The sequence below is a fragment of the Sardina pilchardus genome, chromosome 7, assembly GCF_963854185.1.
Source record: "Sardina pilchardus chromosome 7, fSarPil1.1, whole genome shotgun sequence".
Classification (NCBI taxonomy): Eukaryota; Metazoa; Chordata; class Actinopteri; order Clupeiformes; family Clupeidae; genus Sardina; species Sardina pilchardus.
In genome coordinates this window covers 1822642-1845343 of record NC_085000.1, presented here as the reverse complement: position 1 = coordinate 1845343, position 22702 = coordinate 1822642, and the positions used below count along the sequence as shown (strand labels likewise).

The 22702-nt window shown below is 41.5% G+C and overlaps 1 protein-coding gene across 7 annotated transcripts in view; it reads right to left on the bottom strand.

The window, feature by feature from the left end:
* LOC134087075 (embryonic polyadenylate-binding protein-like) overlaps nucleotides 1-22702 on the bottom strand; it is a 109822-nt gene that overhangs the window by 84062 nt on the left and 3058 nt on the right. For 2 of the 7 annotated variants that reach the window (XM_062540283.1, XM_062540286.1), the window contains 10 exons: nucleotides 22565-22659; nucleotides 21305-21442; nucleotides 20791-20802; nucleotides 20514-20609; nucleotides 13012-13275; nucleotides 10463-10544; nucleotides 10161-10280; nucleotides 5986-6125; nucleotides 4807-4915; nucleotides 1164-1294 (listed from right to left, as the gene is read on the bottom strand). In XM_062540283.1, coding sequence (XP_062396267.1) covers nucleotides 1164-1294; nucleotides 4807-4915; nucleotides 5986-6125; nucleotides 10161-10280; nucleotides 10463-10544; nucleotides 13012-13275; nucleotides 20514-20609; nucleotides 20791-20802; nucleotides 21305-21442; nucleotides 22565-22659 — 1187 coding nt within the window. The remainder of the gene's footprint in view (nucleotides 1-1163; nucleotides 1295-4806; nucleotides 4916-5985; nucleotides 6126-10160; nucleotides 10281-10462; nucleotides 10545-13011; nucleotides 13276-20513; nucleotides 20610-20790; nucleotides 20803-21304; nucleotides 21443-22564; nucleotides 22660-22702) is intronic. The other 5 variants (XM_062540285.1, XM_062540287.1, XM_062540284.1 and 2 more) reach the window with 4 other exon arrangements.

Genomic DNA, 22702 nt, shown 5'->3' with positions numbered 1-22702 from the left:
GCCAGCTCTGCTAGTTACCACAGCTGCAGCTACAAACGTGTCGGATAAAAAATGTCTAACGTTATGAAACCCAAAAAATCTCGTTATGAATCCGAAATACGTCCGAAATAAAACAATTGTATCTGATTGAGACGGCTGAAAACGGAGAAGAATTTGAAGACAGACGTCAATGTTGTTAATTTGCTCCTGGACCGTAATTCACCATTCTGGCTAACTTACTTGTACTTAATGTAAATGGACATTTCAAATATTCATGACAGTCAAACAAAGTTATGCATGTTCGTGCAAAGTAACGTTGTGTTTGTGCATATGGAGGAGGTGGGTCATTGATTTGAAGGTAGGCTAAGGAATTGTTTGGGAAACAAAAATGGCGAGCAGTCATTGCTAACGTTAGCAATGCATTATCAGAGTCCGTTTCTCTGTCATTATGCTAAGACGCTGAGGAAACCAATATTATCACTTGCCATTGAAAGCTGTAGCAGCCTATGTTCCTGCTGGATCCCGAAGCCTAGCGGGCAACCATGACTCAGAGGGGAGGGGGAGGGGATACACCACTCTACAGTATTTTGAAAGTAATTGCAGTAGTAATTTTGGCCAAAATCCTACATACGGTTCCTTTAAAAAGTATAAAAGTTACAAAGATGAGAAACACATTGCACAAGTGTCCTAAGTAAGACCTATGTAACATAGTTTGAATGAAGTTTCTACGCTAAACTGTTGAAGCTGAATTAGATGCGTTAGGAGAAGAAGAAGAATACTTAGGAAGAACAGTACAGTGCATTTTCATGCACTGTAATAACTTCACTTAATTAGTGGGCTTGCTGCAGGCCCATCTATTGTTATCCATCGCCCGTTTTTTGAGAACGCCTCTTCTCCTAGAGCGTTTGAGCTATCGACGCGGTTCAAACACTAAAAAATCAGGTGTTTCCCCATTGAAATGAATGGGGGACTGTTCAGGCGTTTACATCACTGCCCCCTGGTGAGCAAGCCCACTCTTGCAGCTCCTTAACGGAGATGCACATTTCTAGTTTTAACTATGCTTTAAAATTGAAATAAACTGAAATTGAAATCAAAATGGCTATATACTGCATTCTATTGGATAAATGAGCGGTAGCCGGTCTTCTTGGTGGATCAAAAACAAGTCAGCTGCAGATGCACATTACCTTTGAGTGCAGAGACTCGGGAGACTCCAACATGTGGAGCAGCTCGGAGTTGTCGATCTCCAGCAACATGCCAGTAATCTTCCCGGCCAGGCTGGGGTGCAAGGCGTAGATCAGGGGGTACAGACGCTCACCTGGACAGTCGGATGGACACGGATAAAAAAATAAATAAAACACCAAAAGGTGCTTATGGGGTAAAATCTACATTTATTAATTTGCCAGATGCCTTTATCCACAGCCGTAAAAAATATCAAAAGAATAGCCTCACTAGCTCCCCTTTTTACTCGTTTTATTGGAAGTTTTCACCCATTACGTTTTGAGCCTCATGCTCTTCCTCACTTGCAAAAACAGAGAATAAGATTTAATCTACAATGCAGAGGGGACTTAAAGGGACATTGTGTAAGATTTCCAATGGTTTGTTACCAAAATCAACATTTCCCATTCATAAATGTGGCCTCATTCATGTTTAACTACCACTACCACCAATTCGAAGCATTCCTATTGGCTCAGAAGTCCACATTTAAATATTCATAGCTCAGACCGACCCTGCATTTACGTGCGCCATATTGAAATACGGGTAGTCGCTAGGGACATTATGCAAAATACTCCATGGAAATACTACAGCTCTGTCTGACGTCTGAATGCATGGATCTATCCACTGCAGGGCTCGACATTAACGGTAGCCCAGTAGCCCCGGGCAACCAAATTATGACAAGTGGCAACCAATTCCTCACTCCTGGTTGCCCCTGTGGCAACCACAACATTGCCCCATTTTTCCTGTGGTTTGATTATTATTTTCATTGTTTGGTATAATTATCAGTACATAGGCTACACATACATTTCAGCATTTCCCACATGTGGTGGGCAACGTAAACTTAATTTTCTGACTAATTTTCTAAACAAATTAAACTTTTTTCAAGTAGGCTAGGCATAAAGATTAGTGTTGCACGGTTCACCGATAGCCTACTACAAACTAAAAATGTCACAATGGCTAATGTTAGCCTACTTTACGATACTTTTAACAATGACCGTGTTCTTCTGAAGTAGCCTAACATGCGTGTGCGCAAGGCACCCCCTCCTCTTGAAGATAGCCAGAGTCTGTGCGTCTTTTCCCCCCTCACACACACGTATGCGCAGCAGTGCCATAAACAGCCAAACATGGCTGCTAGTTTAAGTGATGCTATTGTAACACATAATAATAGGCTAATATCAAGTTGATATGCTCTCTTGCATCTCTCAAATTTGTGTTGCTAACCTGTCTAGGCTATGGGATTTAGGCAATTTTGGGTTCATTTAGAAAGCTACGCAACCTTGACAAACTTTTACATCTGGAGAAAGCTCCTGCCATGCCGCTATCAGGTCATGTCATTCGTGTAGTGGTCACTAAAATCATTAATGAACATTAGAAGACACTTATCTCTTCTATGATCCCAAAAAGATTGTCTTCGACTTCTTATATTTTCGGAAATGTGTTTAATCTAATGATATAGAAAACAATGAATTGCACCTCGGATTGCATCCGTATGCGTAATGCGCAACTAGACTGTGTTAGCTAATTACTCTCCCCGCGTATTTCTTAAAGTGACAGGCACTCAATTACACCTACTGTACACAACCAATGTGCACTCAATTAGCCCTACACACCGCATTAAACATACTGTAGTATGTATCCAAGACATTAAAGATGTGCCTTGTTTTAGTGCACAGAGAAAAATAACAGGCCTTTTATAATGGGGCAACCATTTTTTTGTATTTGGCAACCAAAACCTCATGCCTGGTTGCCCAGTTGGCAACCACTTTTAAAAGCTAATGTTGAGCCCTGATCCACTGAATTTCCTACATTCAGCGATGTAAGTTATGAACCCGTTTTCTACAAGCCAACATTCCAACACTGAAATTGTATTTTCCAATGAAACAAATAAAATAACTTTGATCGTGATCCGTCACTGTCTCAGCAATGCCCTTTAGTTTAGTGCAAAGCCCCTTTTCCACTCCCAAACTAGTCCGATTCTACTCGGTTCGATATAGCTCTGTGTCACTTGACTGCAGATTCGTAAAGAAACACAAGCACCCACATCATAGGGTGCGTTCGTAAATTCAATCTAACACTCTGAAAAATAGAATAATGCTCTGAAGTTCGAAAAAGACGAGCATTCTAACTCCCAGTGAATTATTTGTGATTATTTGTGTTTACGTTCACTATATGGACGCCACTACGGCACTTTTGAAACCGGATTTATGTATCATTCAGAACTCAATTCCACTGATGCAAGAGCTTTCTTGACAGTGATGATGAAGAACACTGTGAGAGCAGTGACTAAACCATCTACATAATCTTGATAAGCAACGCTTGTAATGTCAATTTGGAAACGTTCATCTAGCACTAGCACTAAAATGCTAACCTGTTAACGTTATGTAGGTAACTATTCTCGTTAGTAGCTGACTGATGTGACGTCACGCTCTGCTACTCCGTCCTTTCAGCTGTAGTGCCCAGAGTTCACTCTAGACGCTCCGAGAGTGTGACGCTCTGAATAAACAAACGATAATTCCAATCACACTCTGAATTTACGAACGGTTAAAAAGTGTCAGAGTGTGCTCGGAGCGGCAATTTATGAACGCACCCATAAGTGTATCTAAATTAGCTATGTACCAAACATCACATTTTACCGTGACTCGAGGAGCTGCAAACAGCTTGTAAGGTTGTGTGTACAGAACTGCTAGCCAGCGAACATCCCTTCCCATTACGGTGCAAACATTAGCAAGCCAGGTCGGTTAACAGGCTAAATGAAACGGTTTATTGTGTCTGAAAGTGTTTTTATTTGTATCACACACAAGCAATGACAGAGAAGTTTCTGTTTTATGTTATTTCAGGTTAGTTTGCAACAATACACGTTTAACCACAGTCCTTAGCTACCTAGCAAGCAAACTTAGCCCTTGCCATTAACTTTCTATGTAGGCCTACTGTGCTAGCTTGCTACTGTGCTAGCTAGCTCAGGTAACATGCAAAGTGAAATAATGTGTCCGAAAGTGAGTTTTATTGGCATCACACACAAGCAACGAAAAAAATCTGTTTTTACTAGGAGACTGGAAGTAGGGCCATTGTCTTGGTAGCAGCTAGGTTCGCGACGAGATGAGCTGTTCTAAAACCTTGCAACCACTACCTAATGAATGCTTTTCAACGGCTTGCAAATGCTGGCAACGATGTGCAACGTTTAATCATAGACAGTAAAAGAAAATTGCATTTAATTCACACCTCCGCAACAGTTTCGTCTCGTCGCAGATCTTTGGTGTGAATTAGGCATTATGTTTTTGATGTGCGATGGCTTCCGTAGTTTCTACAGGCAGCGATATAATCCATAACCGCTAGATGGGATAATTTCACAATGAAATGTTCTCAATCCTACACAATATCCCTTTAATAACAATAATATTAATAAAAAAGAAAAGAAAAAGAAATAAAGGGAAGTGCATGCTAAATATATTGGGTTGTTTGAAGAATAGGTACCCCGAGAAGAGTTGGGTCACTCTCACTCACACACGGCCCTTGATTTCCCAGCCCTGGCAGCCACTGGTGAACACACAATCTCTCTCTCTTTCTCACACACACACACACACACACACACACACACACTTAGCGAACACTCACCCAGCAGCTGTTTCTGCTCCATGAGTGGAGCGGACGCCAGCATAGAGGCTGTGAGAGGCTCCTGTCCCCTTACATGAACCGCTGGCTCCACCACTGGGCCGCTCGCAACCTGGATACAAACACTTCACTTCAGTAACAGCCAAATCACCCAACATTTCACTTCAGTAACAGCCAAAGCGCAAAACACAGTTTCATATCATAATCAACTACCGTTACATCCCAACTATTAGCCGCAGCTTATGCATTGATTTAGCCAAATTTCTTCAGCTACGAGGTTAATACACAGGGGCAGTATATGGTATTAATATGGTTTTGTTTCTTTTAACTTGCATAAAACACTGTACTGCGGCTTATACACAATGCAGCTAATACACAAGAAATTACTGTATGTCTACTGTTTAGTGTTAACAACGAATCCTTCAGTCCCATTGTTTTTGAGTGTTACACTTTACTTAACATCAAAATGTTTTTCAAATGCTTTTCACATAAGTAGTTACACACAACCTCGTCTTTCAAATGCATCGAATTACATGGAATTGGGACATGCAAGCAGCATCTTATGCATTTTGCCACTTTGCTGCCATCTAAAGGCTGCAACACATAGGCACTGACATGGCTTGGTTCCACCTCCTATACCTTCTCCTTTCTGATGGTTATCATGGGAAAGCACAGGTCTCACTTCACTTCTACAGAAGTGTATACAATCAACGTTCCTCAACGAGATCCGTGCTGGGGCATGGCTAGCGATCAGACTACATGCCTAACATGCCCAAGTCTCATTGAACTGTGTGACCGACACCACCGCTTCAAGCAGGCACAGGCCCGGGTACAGTATGGAGCGAACACATTGCCAAATTTGAATGCATCTTAATTTTATTAAACAGTACAGGTAAACGTTCATGGTGAACACGTTTTCTTTGAACAGGTAAATTTCAACAATTTGGTGTTAACATTCCATTGTAACGGTAATTGCATTGTTACGTTCATCAAGCTCACATCCAGTTGTTATGTTCACTGGGAACTACCTTCGCAGGCTGTTTGCGATTGTTCACCATAAACTCCAGGCGAACCGAAAACTGCTGACGTTCATCTATGTCTGCAAATTTGATTGCACCTCTGGACTCGTGCTAGGGCACGGTACGAATGGCATAGCGCGAGTACAAGACTGTGTGGACGTACCTGCTGGCCCACAGGGGGCAAAGGTGCGGGCATCACCTGTTGGACGTTGCGGACTCCACTGGAGTATTTGTATTGGCTGACCCCGCGACTCACACCACCAGTAACCGCTCGTCTTCCCGCGGTCTGGGTACCAATGTTGGCTGCAGGGAGATCACAACACTATCTTAACATGTTTATAGCTTTTAATTCATGCTCCCTTTAATATGCTCTCTCTCTCTCTCTCTCTCTCTCTCTCTCTCATGGCCAGAGGGTTTAATGGCTGAAATGATTCACAACAAGACAAAACCATTGCAAAACACTTGCAAAAAAAGTGCTTCAAGTTGCTGTTTGAAGGAACAGTAATTCACCTCGTTGCAAATATTTGGTCTGAGATAGAGTGGACACAGATCCACTGTACAACTCGGCTCAATGAGTTGCCACAACCACTGTCAAAAGAGGTAAGAGTTGGTAGCTCGAAGTCAGAATCTAAAAGGGGAGTATGATTCATAAAGTGCCAATTACTGCAGGGCTTGTAGCTGAGTCACTGGACATTTACGTCTAAGTGGCTCTGCACTGATGTGAATATCTTACGAGTCTGAGTGTTGTCCTGAAGCCTTTACACTGCAAAAAAACCCGATGGACACAGTATGTGATGCTCATTTGGACTATTTGAGCATTAGAAGGGAAAGGGAAGACAATGTCCATAGAAACCATTTATCAATTGATCAGAGCAAGCAGTTCACTGAGAGCTCATCAGACCCTCTAGGGCTGCACGACATGGGGAAAATATGTAATTGAGATTTTTCTGACAGATATTGCAATTGCAATTGTGATTTGCAATACGATTTTTGAATGTCTGTTCAATATTCCAAATGTCTCTAATTTGCGCCACCCCTGATTGGGGAGCACACCCAGTGCACACCACCCCCAACTGACTGTGAATCTCACTTATTTCTGTACTCCTCATGCCTTATGCACACGCCCCAACCAGAAGTGGCATAGTCAGTGAAGATGAACTGAATATAAAAGTCAGAAATGTGACAACATTAACTGCACCATTATTTGTAGCTTTTGCGATTGAGTAATTGCATTGGTTTATATTGCGATTACGATAGCGATCATGCAGCCTTCACCATCTCAACCCAACTACACACGTTGGAGACAAATTCAAAAACACCCCCATAGACCTCAGAAGTTTTCCTACAAAAAAGCTGCCATCTTTGCCCACAAGTAGATCCGATATCTCACGTTTGTTTTGTCCATGCGAAAATAACATGGGGTGTTTGTGAGAAATCTCCTTTAACAGGTGCTGTTTTCCAGGACACCAAGTGCTGTCGGTACAATAAAACCCTAAACCAATCCGTTTCAGCTTGAGTTGCTGCAGCCAACAGTTCGAGCTTCTAGGCAGCTACGGTGCTACACTCTGGGGGCATGTAGTCATGAGTCCCTGTGGTCATGCCCCCAGAGTGTAACGCTTTAGCTGCTTGGTTACTTTAGCTGTTGGCTGAAGCAACTTGAGCTGGGTAAAACCGATGGTAGGAAAAAAAGAAAACTGACAGTGCTCGGCGACCTCTAAGACAGATCTATGTGAAAAATCACCGGATTTCTCCTTTAAACTCTCACAAAGAAGTCTGACATTTTGTCATCAAACGGTTTTGTGATCTTCGGAAGCTAACTTGCTGTGTAAATCAATAGGCTCCAGGATCTCATTGTATGGGCAAAGACGGCAGTTTTGGGTCCTTTTTGTAGGCAAACTTCAGGAGCCACCAGTGAATGAGAAATCATGCAAACTCCAGCTTACCCCTGAACACCTCCACACAAGGCCTGTGCATTTTTGTGTGTGTTTTCCATAAAGAATTGCATGCAGGCCAAAAACTCACCACCTTCCAAGAGCACAGTTCCCACCCATAAGGCAACAATCAGTTCAATAATTTGTTTAAACACTATTAGAGCCATTGATTAGTTCCATAAAAGTTATCAATACCAACTATGACAGGGGAGGTACACCAGGCGTGTAACTGAAGCTTTCCGTTCACAACGCGTAAAATCCATTTTAGAATGGTCTATTTCTTTTTTTAATATATGCACTACTGTGGCATCTGGTGTAGCTACTTCCATTGATTATAGTGATTATTAATTCATTCACTGCCATTGACGTCTTTAAACATCAATTTAAAGGGATATTCCACCATTTTTGGAAATACGCTCATTTCCCACCTCCCCTCGAGCAAAACAATCAATATTTACCTTGTTCCCATTCATCCAGCCATTCTGTGAGTCTGGCGATACAACTTTTAGCTTCAGCCTAGCATAGATCATTGAATCGGATTAGACCATTAGCTTCTCGCCTGCTAGCTTCTTGTTTAAAAGTGACTACGATTTCTGGTAATTTTCCCATTTAAAACGTGTCTCCTCTCAAGTTAGTAAGTGCAATAAGACCAACTGAAAATGAAACCTGCCGTTTTTCTAGGCTGATATGACATGGAACTACACTCTCATCTGGCGTAATAATCAAGGCAACTTGCAAACTACTGGCACTACTACTGCTTGTTGTCTATGGGGACTATTTTCAGATGCTGCGTACGATATCACTGCGCCTATGGTACGTTTGCAAGTTGTCTTGATTATTACGCCAGATGAGAGTGTAGTTCCATATCAAATCAGCCTAGAAAAACGGCAGGTTTCATTTTCAGTTGGTCTTATTGCACTTTCTAACTTGAGAGGAGACACGTGTTAAATGGGAAAATTACCAGAAATCTTTGTCACTTTTAAACATGAAGCTAGCAGGCGAGAAGTTAATGGTCTAATCCGATTCAATGATCTATGCTAGGCTGAAGCTAAAAGTTGTATCGCCAGACTCACACAATGGCTGGATGAACGGGAACAAGGTAAATATTGATTGTTTTGCTCGAGGGGAGGTGGGAAATGAGCGTATTTCCAAAAATGGCGGAATATCCCTTTAAGCACTCTATAGACGTCAATTGCATTTTTCAATGGGGGCACATGGGTGGGCTTGGGAACAATCTGGCAGAGTTTCAGGCTTGTAAACAGACTGTACTAGCAATCCGAACCGCTAGATGGCAGCAGTGCCATTTGGATGATTAGTATCTGCCTGCAAAGCCACATGTAGAGACATAATAGCAAGCAAACACACTGAAGATCGACCACAGTGGATCTAATTTGCACACGCTCCAGCGAATAAATATGCTTACTTCTTACATCAAGGATGGAAAACATGTGAACGGTATGATCCATTTACATTGGATATTGCTATATAGACTAACAACAACTTTGCTAGTGCTAGCTTGCTAAGTCTACCGTCCTGTTCAGAGTCTATAGCGACCGTCAGAGTCCCTAGCAACCTTGAAGAGACTGACGAGATAACAGTGCAATCCTGGTTGACATACTACTGAAACGCTAATGTTAAAAAGTAGATTTTCACAAAAAGAACGTTTTCTCCATTTTTTTTTGGTCAAAAACAGGTGTTTTTAGCAAAACTAACCCACGTCCTAACGACTATTACTAAAGAACGGAAAACGATAGAAACAAACCGTCTTTTCCTGGTGAAAGAAGAGTCTACTCTTTCATATGTGTTTACATAGTCATAAAACTCACTGTTCAGTGGATCTTAGGAAAACAGTCAAAATGCTGTAAAACGTCTGGCAGTATGGTGCGCTCTGCACTGAAAATGGCTGGCAGCCAATGAGTTAACTGCTGCAGCATACGCTTCGTGAACGGAACGCTTCAGTGCGTGTCTGGTGTAGCTCTCCTGTAAGTTACAGTTCATGAAAGTAGGGCTGCAACAATCGATTGATGAATCGATATGTCAACTATTGAATTAATCACCAACTATGTTGGGATTCGGAAACAACCTCAATTCTCAGATTTTACCTCTTTTTACTTAAAAAGCTTCCGCTTGATCTATTCTTCTATGACTGTATACAACTTTTATGACTAAATAGCCTGTGGACTAAACAAGGCATATTCCTGGGCTTTGAGAAACACTTCAATTTTTTTTTTTTACTATTTTATTGATTAAACAACTACTTTATTAATTTGCAAAAACAATCGACCATCGATCAATCAACTATCAAAATAATAAATAAAACGTTGTAGCCCTACATGAAAGTGGGAAAAGTGCGAAGGAATAAGCGGCATGAACGTGCTCAAACCCCCGTCCCCCCATCCCCACACACATGGCATACCCATCCTTAGCATATTTTTGGGAATGCGCGGGGCCTGTGTGGAGGCCTGCTGGACACTGCTGATGGGGTTGGAGGCCCGGCGGGTCGTCACGTACTGAGCAGAATACAGCGCTAATGTAGCCAACCAGATAAAAGCTTGTTAGACTGAGGCACTCTGGGATAGACCTGCACCAGAGCCACTTCCCCACACCATTGGTGGTGAGTTATAGATAATCTCAGACACAGGGGGAACACAAAACACAAATATAAAAGACATACAGACAAAACAGGAGGCGTGAAGCTGACATACTAACCCTGTGGTCGGGGAGGCTGAGCGGGCCATCTTGGGCCAAAGCGGACATTAGAAGCTGGGTTGTATGGGTGACGGCCTGGAGGCTGTAACAAAACAACACTACATCACCATTAACATCACTCATGTATACAAATACTTAACAGACCACGCCAACTACTACTTCTACTACTACTGTTGCTTAGCGGGTGGGGGGGGGGGGGTGCATACAATATTTTGTGCACACAATTATTTTACTTTTATTTGAGTCGAGTTTACTCGGGATTTACTCTGATAACATTAAATTAGCTTATTACACTCACAAGGTGGTGTTTGTTGTGGCATTTTGTTGAGCATTCGGCAATTTCAAATAAAACTGACTTTACAATACACAACGACGCGTCTTCTTTCACATTGAAAGTGTGGATTTATTTCGGTTTTCAACAAAAATATTTTAATATAGGCTGAAGCTAAAAGTTGGTATACATGCACCATGTCATGACAAAGTCAGTTGAACGGTGTTATTTTCCTTATTTTTGTGACGCCTTCAAATAACATGGGAGACATGAATAGCAATATATTGCAGAATACTTGTTGTATAGCAATATATTAAGAATCAAGGGTTGGGACTTTAGATGAATTTTCATGTTCGACTAATCATTAAACTAAACGTTATTGAACAATTAATCGATTATTTGCTAAATCATGACGTCACATGGCATTCAGAGCCGTGTAAACATTTGCCCCCACCCATCACTCCCACATGTCCAACACGCACACAATTGATATTACGATGATATTAAAAAAAAAAACCCTTCATCAAGACATAAGTTGCTTACAACAAGTTGTAAACTTTATTTTACAGGGCATTATGCCATCCAACGTAGGTCCTATTTGAACATGTAGGCTAGCGATTGCAACGCTCACTGGTCATCTCCGGTGCTGGTTTCGTTTATGGTCGGATGAACATTTTGTTACCTTGCCGGTCGGCCCGTTATCTTATCACTTTTAACTTCACTTGCCGGCAGCTTGCGAGGTAATCGTTCAAACACGGGTTATCCTACTCGTATATTGGTGATGAAACAATTAAGAGGCTTGAAGAATACCAGTTTAATAGGCTTCTTTTCGTTTAACATGGAGATGCTTCACAAAACAGTTCTCCCGCATTCATTAACCCTCTAACCGCCCAGGTTTTTTTTTATTTTTGCATAAAAATTTCAAAAGGCCATGGCTTGAAAGTGGTCAGAGATAAAGTCCTACTGTAAATGTGAAAATCATTGAGTATGAACTAAAGTTTATGAAGGAAGTAAATTTACTCATCTAATTTGCATATTATGACGTCACAGGATGGCAATAGCGTCAAATTATGCACATTTCAGTAAATACTGGTTGTTGAACACATTTGAGCAGTTTTACTTTGATTTTTGTAATTTCTCTGACATAACAAACAAACAGGACCACAGCCAAATGTAAACCAACAATAGTAAACTATTAGTATTACCACAATCCCTATGTTACTATACAATAAAGTAGCCTGGTCAAATCAGTTCATTTCGCGGATGACTTTGTAGTTCTTCAGAGCCCTATTTTCACTAGCCCTGCTGTCTGTACCGTGTCAATTACAGACACTATCATCATGATTATCACTGGCACCGAGCACACCATGCTTATCTGAACCCTTTGGTCAACATTGCTGTAGGTAAACACTGACGTACACACGCAAAGACGCACCTCCATTCACAGACGCATCTTGACTGTCACTGCCAATGGACGACCGATCATAATCTCCAAAAGGCAGATATTCTCCTTCAGAATCAGAGTAGGTGACTTACAGACCCAAGACTTCATAACACACGACTTTGTTTTTTAACATTTGCCGTTTTTCTGCTTCAATTTGTGAAATGCGATCGCGCATTTCACTTCCGCGTTAAAAACAGGAAATGCGTCTTCTTCTTGTGTTTCTCGCGAGTAATACAGGTCCTTGCTGAAAACTTTTTTACTCAAACTTGGGCTTGAAACGAAGCTCTGGATGTCTGCCAACTAGTGGTGGAGAGTACAAAGGCGATTAGTCACCCTACTCGAATCTACCGTCTGTTTTAATCAGTGATGTTGCTTGTCGCCGTACGGCGCCTTGGGCGGTTAAAGAGTTAACATAACACACACTTCTCTAACTCTCGCACTTCACGTTCTAACCACAACACTTCCTGCTAACGTTTTACTAGGTTCCCATGAGCCCCTAAATAAAGAGGTCCAGCACTTCTCCTCGCTCGCTTCATCTCTGCTTGTTTTTGTCATGCGCGCAAAATACCGGAAAATGTTGCTGTTCTCATATTGCGTGAGACTAAAATGAATATTCATTAGGCATTTATTTTAGTCGAATAAATTCTTAACAAACATTATTCGATATTCGATTATTCATTAACAACCCTATAAGAATCACAATAATATCGTATCGTGATCCAAATACCACAATAGCATCGAATAGTCACTTTTTTGCCAATTCCTGCTGCTGCTGCTGCTGCTACTACTACTACTACTACTACTACTCCTCCTCTTCCTCCTCCTCCTCCTCACCTGAGGCATGGTGGGGATGTAGTAGGATGGCTGCTGGTAGTTGGTCACCAGGGTTCCGGGCATGGTCCTGACGCTGGCCAGCCGCTGCATGTACTGGTTGGTGAGGATGGCCTTGCGCTCCTCCTTGCGCTGTGCTAGCGCCACATAGAGGGGCTTGGTGCTGATGATCCGCCCATTCATCTCCGTGACCGCGCGAGTGGCCTCCTCTGGAGAGGTAAAGCACACAAAGCCGAAGCCCTTACTGTGGCTGCCGTCCGTCATCACCTGAACCAGGAGAGGGGACAGGGAAAGGTTGTCAGGAAGGAAAAGCTCACAGCACACTGATGCAGACATGAGTAACGCTAGCAGGAAATCAGAAATACCGGAACTATTATCTTCATGTATGAATTGGCTTCTAGAGTTATAGATTTTATGAATACATTTTTCCAATTAAGAACTTTAATAGAGCAGAAAGGTACCAAAATAACTACCTAACTAACTACTTCCATTTAATTTTCGCTTTGTAAGTGTTTTACTGTTAACTGTCTATTTTGCATTTCAACTCCCTCTATACAGGGCTTCTGCCTATGGCATCAGTCATCATTATAAAACACTGCTAATGAAAACTACATGCAGCATCACATTGGCTAGACTAATACCAACCAACTCCAGCAATTACCCACAGTAAGGTCAGTGTGCACCATCCTTTTGTATTCGTTGTTTTTGTTGTCAATTGATTTCTAATCAAAATCACAATGCAATTAGTTAATCACAAAGATTCCCATTAATCGTGCAACTTGCAATAGGGAACCTAAGTGACACGCATCTACTTCCGGTCCATTGGACCTAAATCGCGAAAAATTATGAACAGGAGTCAATGGAGAGATAACTATTATAATTTTGGTCCCGTTCGAATTGTACTGTGCATTTCACATATGATGTGTGTGAATTTAAAAGATATTTTTTCACGTCAATATAGTACTGTTATTCAATAGACTTAAAAAGTTGTGTTAGTTTTGTGCGAATCCGCCCAGTGGACCACATCTCTCGTCTCGTCGATGTACATCACCATCGAGAGGCTCGCTAGTTAGCTGGCTTTTATGCTAGTTAGCGGTTACATCTTGCTGGCAACTATGTCACTTAACAGTAGTTTATGTGCAGTCTATGGACAAATACAACTTATTTGGAGTGTTTAATCCTCTGACTCATGGTATTTTCACCGGCAAGGGGGGGAAGCTCAAATAAGACCTGTTGCTGGTGCCGGTGGTTGTGAAGTGGGCTAACGTCACTAACGCGACTGATGTGTTTGTAGTCGTTGGAATTACGATCTGTCACAATGTTGTAATTTACTACCGTATTTTCCGGACTATAAGTCGCATCAGTCAGAAAATGCGTCATGAAGAGGAGAAAGCCATATATAAGTCGCACCGGACTATAAATCGCAATTATTTAGAAATGTATTCCACAAAATCTTAGCCAAAAACAGGCAGAAGCTATGTAACTGGACACAGAGGCCAAAAGATTAATATTATGAAGAGAAGGAGTGAATAGCATAGCGAAAGGCACTGAACGTCAATGTAAAGCGATTCATAATAGATTCACTGAATGAAAATGCTGAAGTGGTACCAACTAAAATGTGGAGAATATAACCTACTTTGCAGTCAAGCATTTTAGGGAATGTGGTTTTAAAAAGACATGCAGGAAGGATGAAAGACAACGCTGCTGCAGCTGGGCGATAGAGGAGGGTCCGACGGTATTTTAAAAGCAATTTACAAAAGATTCACTGAATTAAAATGCTGATGTGGTACACGAACATTTAGCTGAACATGTGGCTAAAGCAATGCAATCAAGGATTTTGGGTGATGTGGAGTCACAGGCTGGCAGCAGGTTAAATGCTTAGGAGATGAAAAACGACACACACGAAGGATGAACGGCAAGGAATAGGGCCGACATTAATAGTAAAGCAATTTACAAAAGACTCAGTGAATGAAAATGCTGATGTGATACATGAAAATGTAGCTAAACATGTGGAGAATGCAATACAATCAAGCATTTTGGGCGACATGGAGTCACAAGCTGGCATACTCACGAGATACAAAGACGCAGTTTTAAGGGAACGCGCACAAAGGAAGCTGAGGTGAGGCCCGACGCCTAATTATAAAGAAATTATAGAATTCCGGGAACGAAAATACTAATGTTGTACACAAACATTTAGCTAAAAATATGGACAATGCAATGCAATCAATCATTTTGGGTGATTTGGAGTCACAAGTCGGCAGCAGAGCAAATACTCGCGGGAGGCTTATTACAGGTTGTTTTCATCGGGGTTTGTTAGTCTGTCTGTTAGTAAGATAACTTAAAAAGCTATATGGATGGATCTCCATGACTGTTTCAGGAAAGGTCTGAAATTACCCAATGAAGAAATGATTCAAATTGATCCGGATCTGCCGACAGCAGATTAGATGCTCACGAGATAAAAAGATTGTGTTTAAAAGGACGCGCAGGAAGGATGAATGGCAAAGCTGCAGCACGCTCCATAGGGCCTGACGTTAATTGTAAAGCAGTTGGCAAAAGATTCAATGAACGAACATCCTGATGTGGTTCATGAACATGTAGCTAAAAATGTGGAGAATGCGATGCAATCAATCACTTTGGGCGATGTGTAGTCACAAGACGGCAGCAGAGCAAATACGCGTGGGGGCTTATAACATCAGCCAATATGTTGTTTTCATCGGGGTTTGTTTGTCTGTCTGTTTGTTAGTAAGTTTATTTAAAAACGTAGCCTATGGATGGATCTCCATGACTGTTTGAGGAAAGGTCTGAAATTACCCAATGAAGAAACGATTAAAATTGATCTGGATCTGCCGACAGCAGATTGCTGCATGAGATAAAAAGATTGTGTTTAAAAGGACGCGCACGAAGGATCAATGGCAAAGCTGGAGCAAGGCCATAGGGCCCGACGTTAGTAAAGCAATTTTCAAAAGATTCAGCGAGTGAAAATGCTGATGTAATACACGAAAATGCATTTTGGGCGACGTGGAGTCACAAGCTGGCAGCAGATGAAATGCACGAGATAAAAGACGCAGTTTTAAAAGAACGAGCTCAAAGGAAGCAGATATGAGCTATAGCCCGACATCTAATTATAAAGCATTTACAAAGGATTCCGTGAACGAAAATGGCCAATGTTGCACACGAATATTTAGCTAAAAATGTGGAGAATGCAATGCAATCAATCATTTTGGGCGATGTGGAGTCACAAGTCGGCAGCAGAGCAAAATACTCGCGGGAGGCTTATTACAGATGGTTTTCATCGGGGTTTGTCTGTCTGTTAGTAAGATAACTTAAAAACGTGGATGGATCTCCAGGCGCACGAAGGATGAATGGCAAAGCTGACAAGAGCAAGGCCAGAGCCCAACCTTAACCCTATGAGCCCTAAGCTGTTTTAAGGGCATTTTCACTACCTCTAGTTAGAAGCATTTATCCTGGTCATTGTAAGTGCCATTCACACATGCTACATATTGTTTTTTTCAGCACAGTCTAGGCTATCCAGATCTGCCACAATATCATGTATAAATACTTGCATTGATTTGATTTAGATTTTTAAATAATAATTTGAAAAGCGTACTATACAAATTCTTACATTTTGACGTGTATCTCACCACAGCAAGCTGACAGCTCAACATGACTTGCATGGTTGTGTAGGCCTGACTGTCCTGAAAATGGCAATATAAGAACCATGGTGGAGGTATACTTTGGGGCTGAGCAATTTACAGAAATATGTGGTGTGTGCCTTCCAGAAATAAATGGCAATTTTTATTTAGTGATGAAAAAATGACTTTTTGGCACTTTTTGCGCTCCATATTTGTGACACTAGCTGATCTGACATGACTTGTTTGCGGTAGCACACATGACGTGCACAGATGATGATTCTCTATAATATTTGTTTTACTGCATTGCAATGAACAAAGGCAAAAAGTGTTTATTTGTGAAACAAATTTGGATGCAATATGAGTCTTGAATTGGATACCATACAGGAGTTTGCTAGGATCTCAAAACCGTGTTATGAACGTGACTTGTCATAGAGAAACACATGATAACATTGGATTATGAACATAGGCTATTCCACACAAAAACACGAGGTAAGTGGAGCTAATTGAAGTTATTATTTTGCTGTCACTTCGTCTGTTTTATGGCCTAGAAGGTTGTATTTGGTATCTGTGGATAGCTCTAGCTCTCCTCTTTCATCTGACATGCGTGCCATATCTTTTTGATCGCGGTTTCACGAGGAAATCAAACGAGAGTAAAGGTAGCCAAAGCTATATGACATTATTATTTGTTTGTAACTTCGTCTGATTTTATCATACGAAATGATCGATGTATTTGGTATCAATGCAAAGCTCTGCTTCTCCTCTTTCATTTGATATGCGTGTCATGTCTGTGCGATGCGTGGTCCGCGAGTAATTCAAGCAAGAGTTCTGGATGCGCCGGTGAACGCAGAGCAATATAGACTGTAAATATAAGTCTCATCTCGCTGTGACTAATAATAGCGGAGCAATGTAACAAAGACGTAAGCAAAGTGCGTTTTTTGACGCACTTTGCGTCCGTCGGGCTCATAGGGTTAATTGTAAAGCAGTTGGCAAAAGATTAAATGAACAAACATGCTGATGTGGTAGGCCATGAAAATGTAGTTAAAAATGTGGAGAATGCAATGCAATCAAGCATTTTGGGCGATTTGGACTCTAATTTAGCCGGCAGAGCAAATCGCTTATTCGAGGGATGCTTAGGCCTAGGCTATTTAGAAATTTACTTCACAGCGTCCAAGAAAAATAGGCCTACATGAGGAAATTCAAGATAAATAGGCCTACACTAATGTTATATTATACAACTACCATGGCCCAACACTTTACCGAGTCCAACAGACAGCAAACATTCGCGGGAGGCTTAGAAATTCAGCTTCAAAGAATTACAGACATTTAATGGAAAATGGAAGATAGGCCAACAATAGAACACAATTTCATATTAATAAATTAACATAGCCTAACACTTAACTCATTCACTGCCATTGACGTCTTTAAACGTCAATTTAGACACATACGTTGACTGCCATTGACGTCTATTGCCGTTTTCAATGGGGAGGGCTCCTGGGTGGGCTTGGGAACGATCTGGCAGAGTTTCAGGCTTGTAAACAGACTGCACTAGCGATCCGAACCTCTAGATGGCAACAGTGCCATTTGGATCATTAGTATCTGCCTAGAGTGCACAAGTCATGCAGAGACAACTAGCAAACACACTGAAGATCGACCACAGTGGATCTAGTTTGCACGCGATGCAGGGAATAAATATGCTTACTTCTTACATCAAGGATGGAAAACACGTGAACGGTATGATCCATTTACATTGGATATTGCGATATAGACTAACAACAACCTTGCTAGTGCTAGCTTGCTAAGTCTAGCATCCTGTTCAGAGTCTTTAGCGACCATCAGAGTCCCTAGCAACCTTGACGAGACTGACGAGATAACAGTGCAATCGTGGTTGACATACTACTGAAACGCTAACGTTAAAAAGTTGATTTTCACAAAAAGATCGTTTTCTCCATGTTTTGGTCAAAAACAGGTGTTTTTAGCAAAACTAACCCATGTTCTACTGACGATTACTAAAGAACGGAAAATGATAGAAACAAGCCGTTTTTTCCTGGTGAAAGAAGAGAGTCTACTCTTTCATTTGGTACCTTCGGTGTTTACATAGTCATAAAGCTCACCGTTCGGTGGATCTTGGAAAAACAGTCAAAATGCTGTAAAACGTCTGGCAGTATGGAGCGCTCTGCACTGAAAATCGCTGGCAGCCAATGAGTTAATAGATTCCAACCGGCAAAAAATATATATATAAATGTCATATTTTTCATAAATGTCATATATAAGTCGCACCTGACTATAAGTCGCAGGGCCAGCCAAACAATGAAAAAAAGTGCGACTTATAGTCTGGAAAATACGGTAGTTAGTTACAAAATAAACTGCAAATGTCTTCACATGAAAATTTGTCTTCAAAATAGACAAACATCATATGTGTAATTCATGGCACAAGACGATTGGGACCAGAAAATAATGTATCTTTCTCCATAGACCATCATTAATTTTTTTTCGGATCTTAGGTCCAGTGGACCGACCAGAAGGGGCAGAGACTTAGGGTCCCTCTTCAGTCCCAATGAATAATCTTGCTACAGCTATGATTTTTAGGTCATCCTCCTTGTGAGACAGAAAGTGGAGCTCATCTAACAGGAGATTGTGCTCCTTATTCAGTAGACATGCTCACAAGTGGCCCAACTTAAAGAAAAAGGAACATTGAACTGACTTTCAAAAATCATATTGCGGATTAAAACGCAAGCCTAACATCGATCAGGAAAATCACAATTAGATATTTTCCCCAAATCATGCAGCCCTAGTGTTTGTTGGATGTATTGTTTGAGTTCCACGTGCCTAAGCAGTGTAGAACGAACAGTTGTTTTTTTTTTAAGACTGCAACCATCAACTGGCAATTTAACTTAAGAATTTTGGGGTTGGTTGGGCATTATCTGGACAGTGTGCCAGCACCTTAAGAGTAATGTCTGGGCCATGTGGAGGTGAAGTTGGTTTTCTGAACATTCTAACGACAGCAACCAACAACTTCCAATTTCAATGTGTTGCCGTTTGTTGGGACAGTTGTTAAGTTACAGTGTTTTGGTCTGTTGCTCAACAACATGCTCAACATGCTGTGTCTCCAAACTGAGCCCGAGTTTAGCAATCACATTCATTAAAGGGATATTCCGCCATTTTTGGAAATACCCTCATTTTCCACCTCCCCTCGAGCAAAACAATCGATATTTACCTTATTCCCGTTCATCCAGCCATTCTGTGAGTCTGGCGATACAACTTTTAGCTTCAGCCTAGCATAGATCATTGAATCGGATTAGACCATTAGCTTCTCGCCTGCTAGCTTCAGGTTTGAAAGTGACTAAGATTTCTGGTAATTTTCCCATTTAAAACGTGTCTCCTCTCAAGTTAGAAAGTGCAATTAGACCAACTGAAAATGAAACCTGGCGTTTTTCTAGGCTGATTTGACATGGAACTACACTCTCATCTGGCGTAATAATCAAGGCAACTTGCAAACTACTGGCACTACTACTGCTTGTTGTCTATGGGGACTATTTTCAGATGCTGCATACGATATCACTGCGCCTATGGTACATTTGCAAGTTGTCTTGATTATTACGCCAGATGAGAGTGTAGTTGAACGGGAACAAGGTAAATATCGATTGTTTTGCTCGAGGGGAGGTGGAAAATTAGCGTATTTCCAAAAATGGCGGAATATCCCTTTAACACAAGGAGAGACTGCTTATCGTTGGTCAGTGTGGACGTATTTATCATTATGGTATGGTTAGAGTTATCGTTCTTGGTGTGAATGACCCTTTACAGTGTTTCGGTCCATTGCTCAACTACTTGCTCAACTATGTTGCTGAGCCTGGGTTTTCCAGTGTAGGGATTTACCTTTGCACTGGTGATGGTTCCATAAGGAGCAAACTCCTTCCTCAGTCGCTCGTCACTGATGCTATCATCCAGGTTCTTTACATAAAGGTTAACTCCCTAAGAGATACATCTACAGTCAGTTAAGGATAGATAGGGACGTGTGACAACAAGATCAAGTGGATTTGGATGTATTTGAACTTGACTGACTACTGACTTGACCAATTATCACTTGTATATCTACTTGTCCAGTACTTAAATATGTACATAAAATAAACATATCAATAATGTGTAAACTTACCGAACTTTTCTCCTAGTCATTGTATTTCCAATTGGAAAAAAAAAAACACCTCACTATTAGAACTATCCTCAACTGCAGCACAAATTACACACACACACACACACACACACACACACACACACACACACACACACACACACACACACACACACACACACACACACACACACACACACACAGTGAACAACTAATACCAATATACAGATTAATTACTGTTGGTGAAGCTTCATTTGTACACCTTACGCAGCTTTTTAACTGTCCTTGATGTGCTGACTAGTGTAAAGCAGATTTCAGGCTCAATAAATGTGTGTATGTGTGTGTGTGTGTGTGTGTGTGTGTGTGTGTGTGTGTGTGGGGAGAGCGAGAGAAAGAACACGAGTGTGGTATTTGTGTGAGAAAGAGAGAGACAGAGAGAGAGAGAGAGAGAGAGAGAGAGAAAAAGAAAGAAAGAAAGAAAGACAGAAAGAAAGAAACAGAGAGAGAGAGAGAGAGAAAGGAAAGAGTGTTTTGACACCTGATAGCGGTGCATGCGGTCCATCTTGATCTGCTCAAACTTCCGCTTGAGCTCGCCCTGCCGCTCCACCCTCTTCTGAGCACGGCCGACATACAGCATCCTCCCATTCAGCTCCTTCCCGTTCATCACATCCACAGCCTGCTCAAACAAACAGCCAAACTCCCATTTTCAAACCTACCATTTCCATACAAGGCCATACCAACTCACTACCCTCTGTCAGAAAACACACTCACATCCACAGCCTGCTCAAACACACAACCAAACTCACATTTTCACACCTACCATAGACCTATGAAGTTCGCCTACAAAATAGCTGCCATCTTTGAGATTCGGTTTCTGGCGATTTTTCCAATGGGAAAATAACATGGGGATTTTGAGTTATCACACCTGTTAAACTCTCGTGGGGACGATAAAGTCTTAAATGCAGACGTTTTCCTGAACACACTTTTGTCCTCTGCCTTCTTGTGCTTACTGTGTTCTCCAGTACGTGAAGTCGGCACACTTTAATTGTTGCTAACCCAGAGCTAACTGGCTAACTAACTTAATGGCAAGTTGCATGGCAAGTTAGCTCTGGGGTAGCAAAAGTCTAAGTCTGCCGCCTTCGTGCACCGGAGATCACAGTATCTTCTCGAAGGCAGAGGACAAAAGTGCGTTCAGGAAAACACCTGAATTTCCGATTCTGTCATCCCCGCGAGAGTTTAACAGGTGTGATAATTCAAAATCCCCATGTTAATTTCCCATAGGAAAAAACGTCAGATACCGTAACTCCTTATATGGGCAAAGATGGTAGCTTTTTTGTAGGCGAACTTCAGAGGTCTATTTCGATACAAGGCCAAGGCATACTCACTCACTACCCTCTGTCAAAAAAACACACTCATATCCACGGCCCGCTCAAACAAACAACCAAACTCACATTTCATGCCAATAACATACACTACTCAAAAAGTTGGGGATATCTGGCTTTGGGTAAAATGTAAAATGTTTAGAGGAGGTCACATTAAGTTCACCTGTAAAGGCTATAGTGGATTTTAGGACACAACAAAAGTTTTCCCTAAACTCAAGTTTATTTTGACAGTAACTAAAAGTAAAGCAATCCAGTTTTGATCTATGGGACAAGAGCACCATCATAGAATAACATCATAGCGGCGAGCACCAAACAAAGTGGACAGCACAGAAACAGGAGGACACTACATGTAGAGAGGAAAGGACAGGACACCAAATGAAGAGAGGAAAGGGATTTGACACCAAATGTGTTTGTACCTTCTGAGCATCCTCGTGATTCTCATAGTTCACAAAGCCAAAGCCACGCGAGATCCCACGCTCATCACGCATCACCCTCACACTCAGGGTCTTGCCTGTAAAACACATGCTGTCTTCAATGACACACAAAAACACATC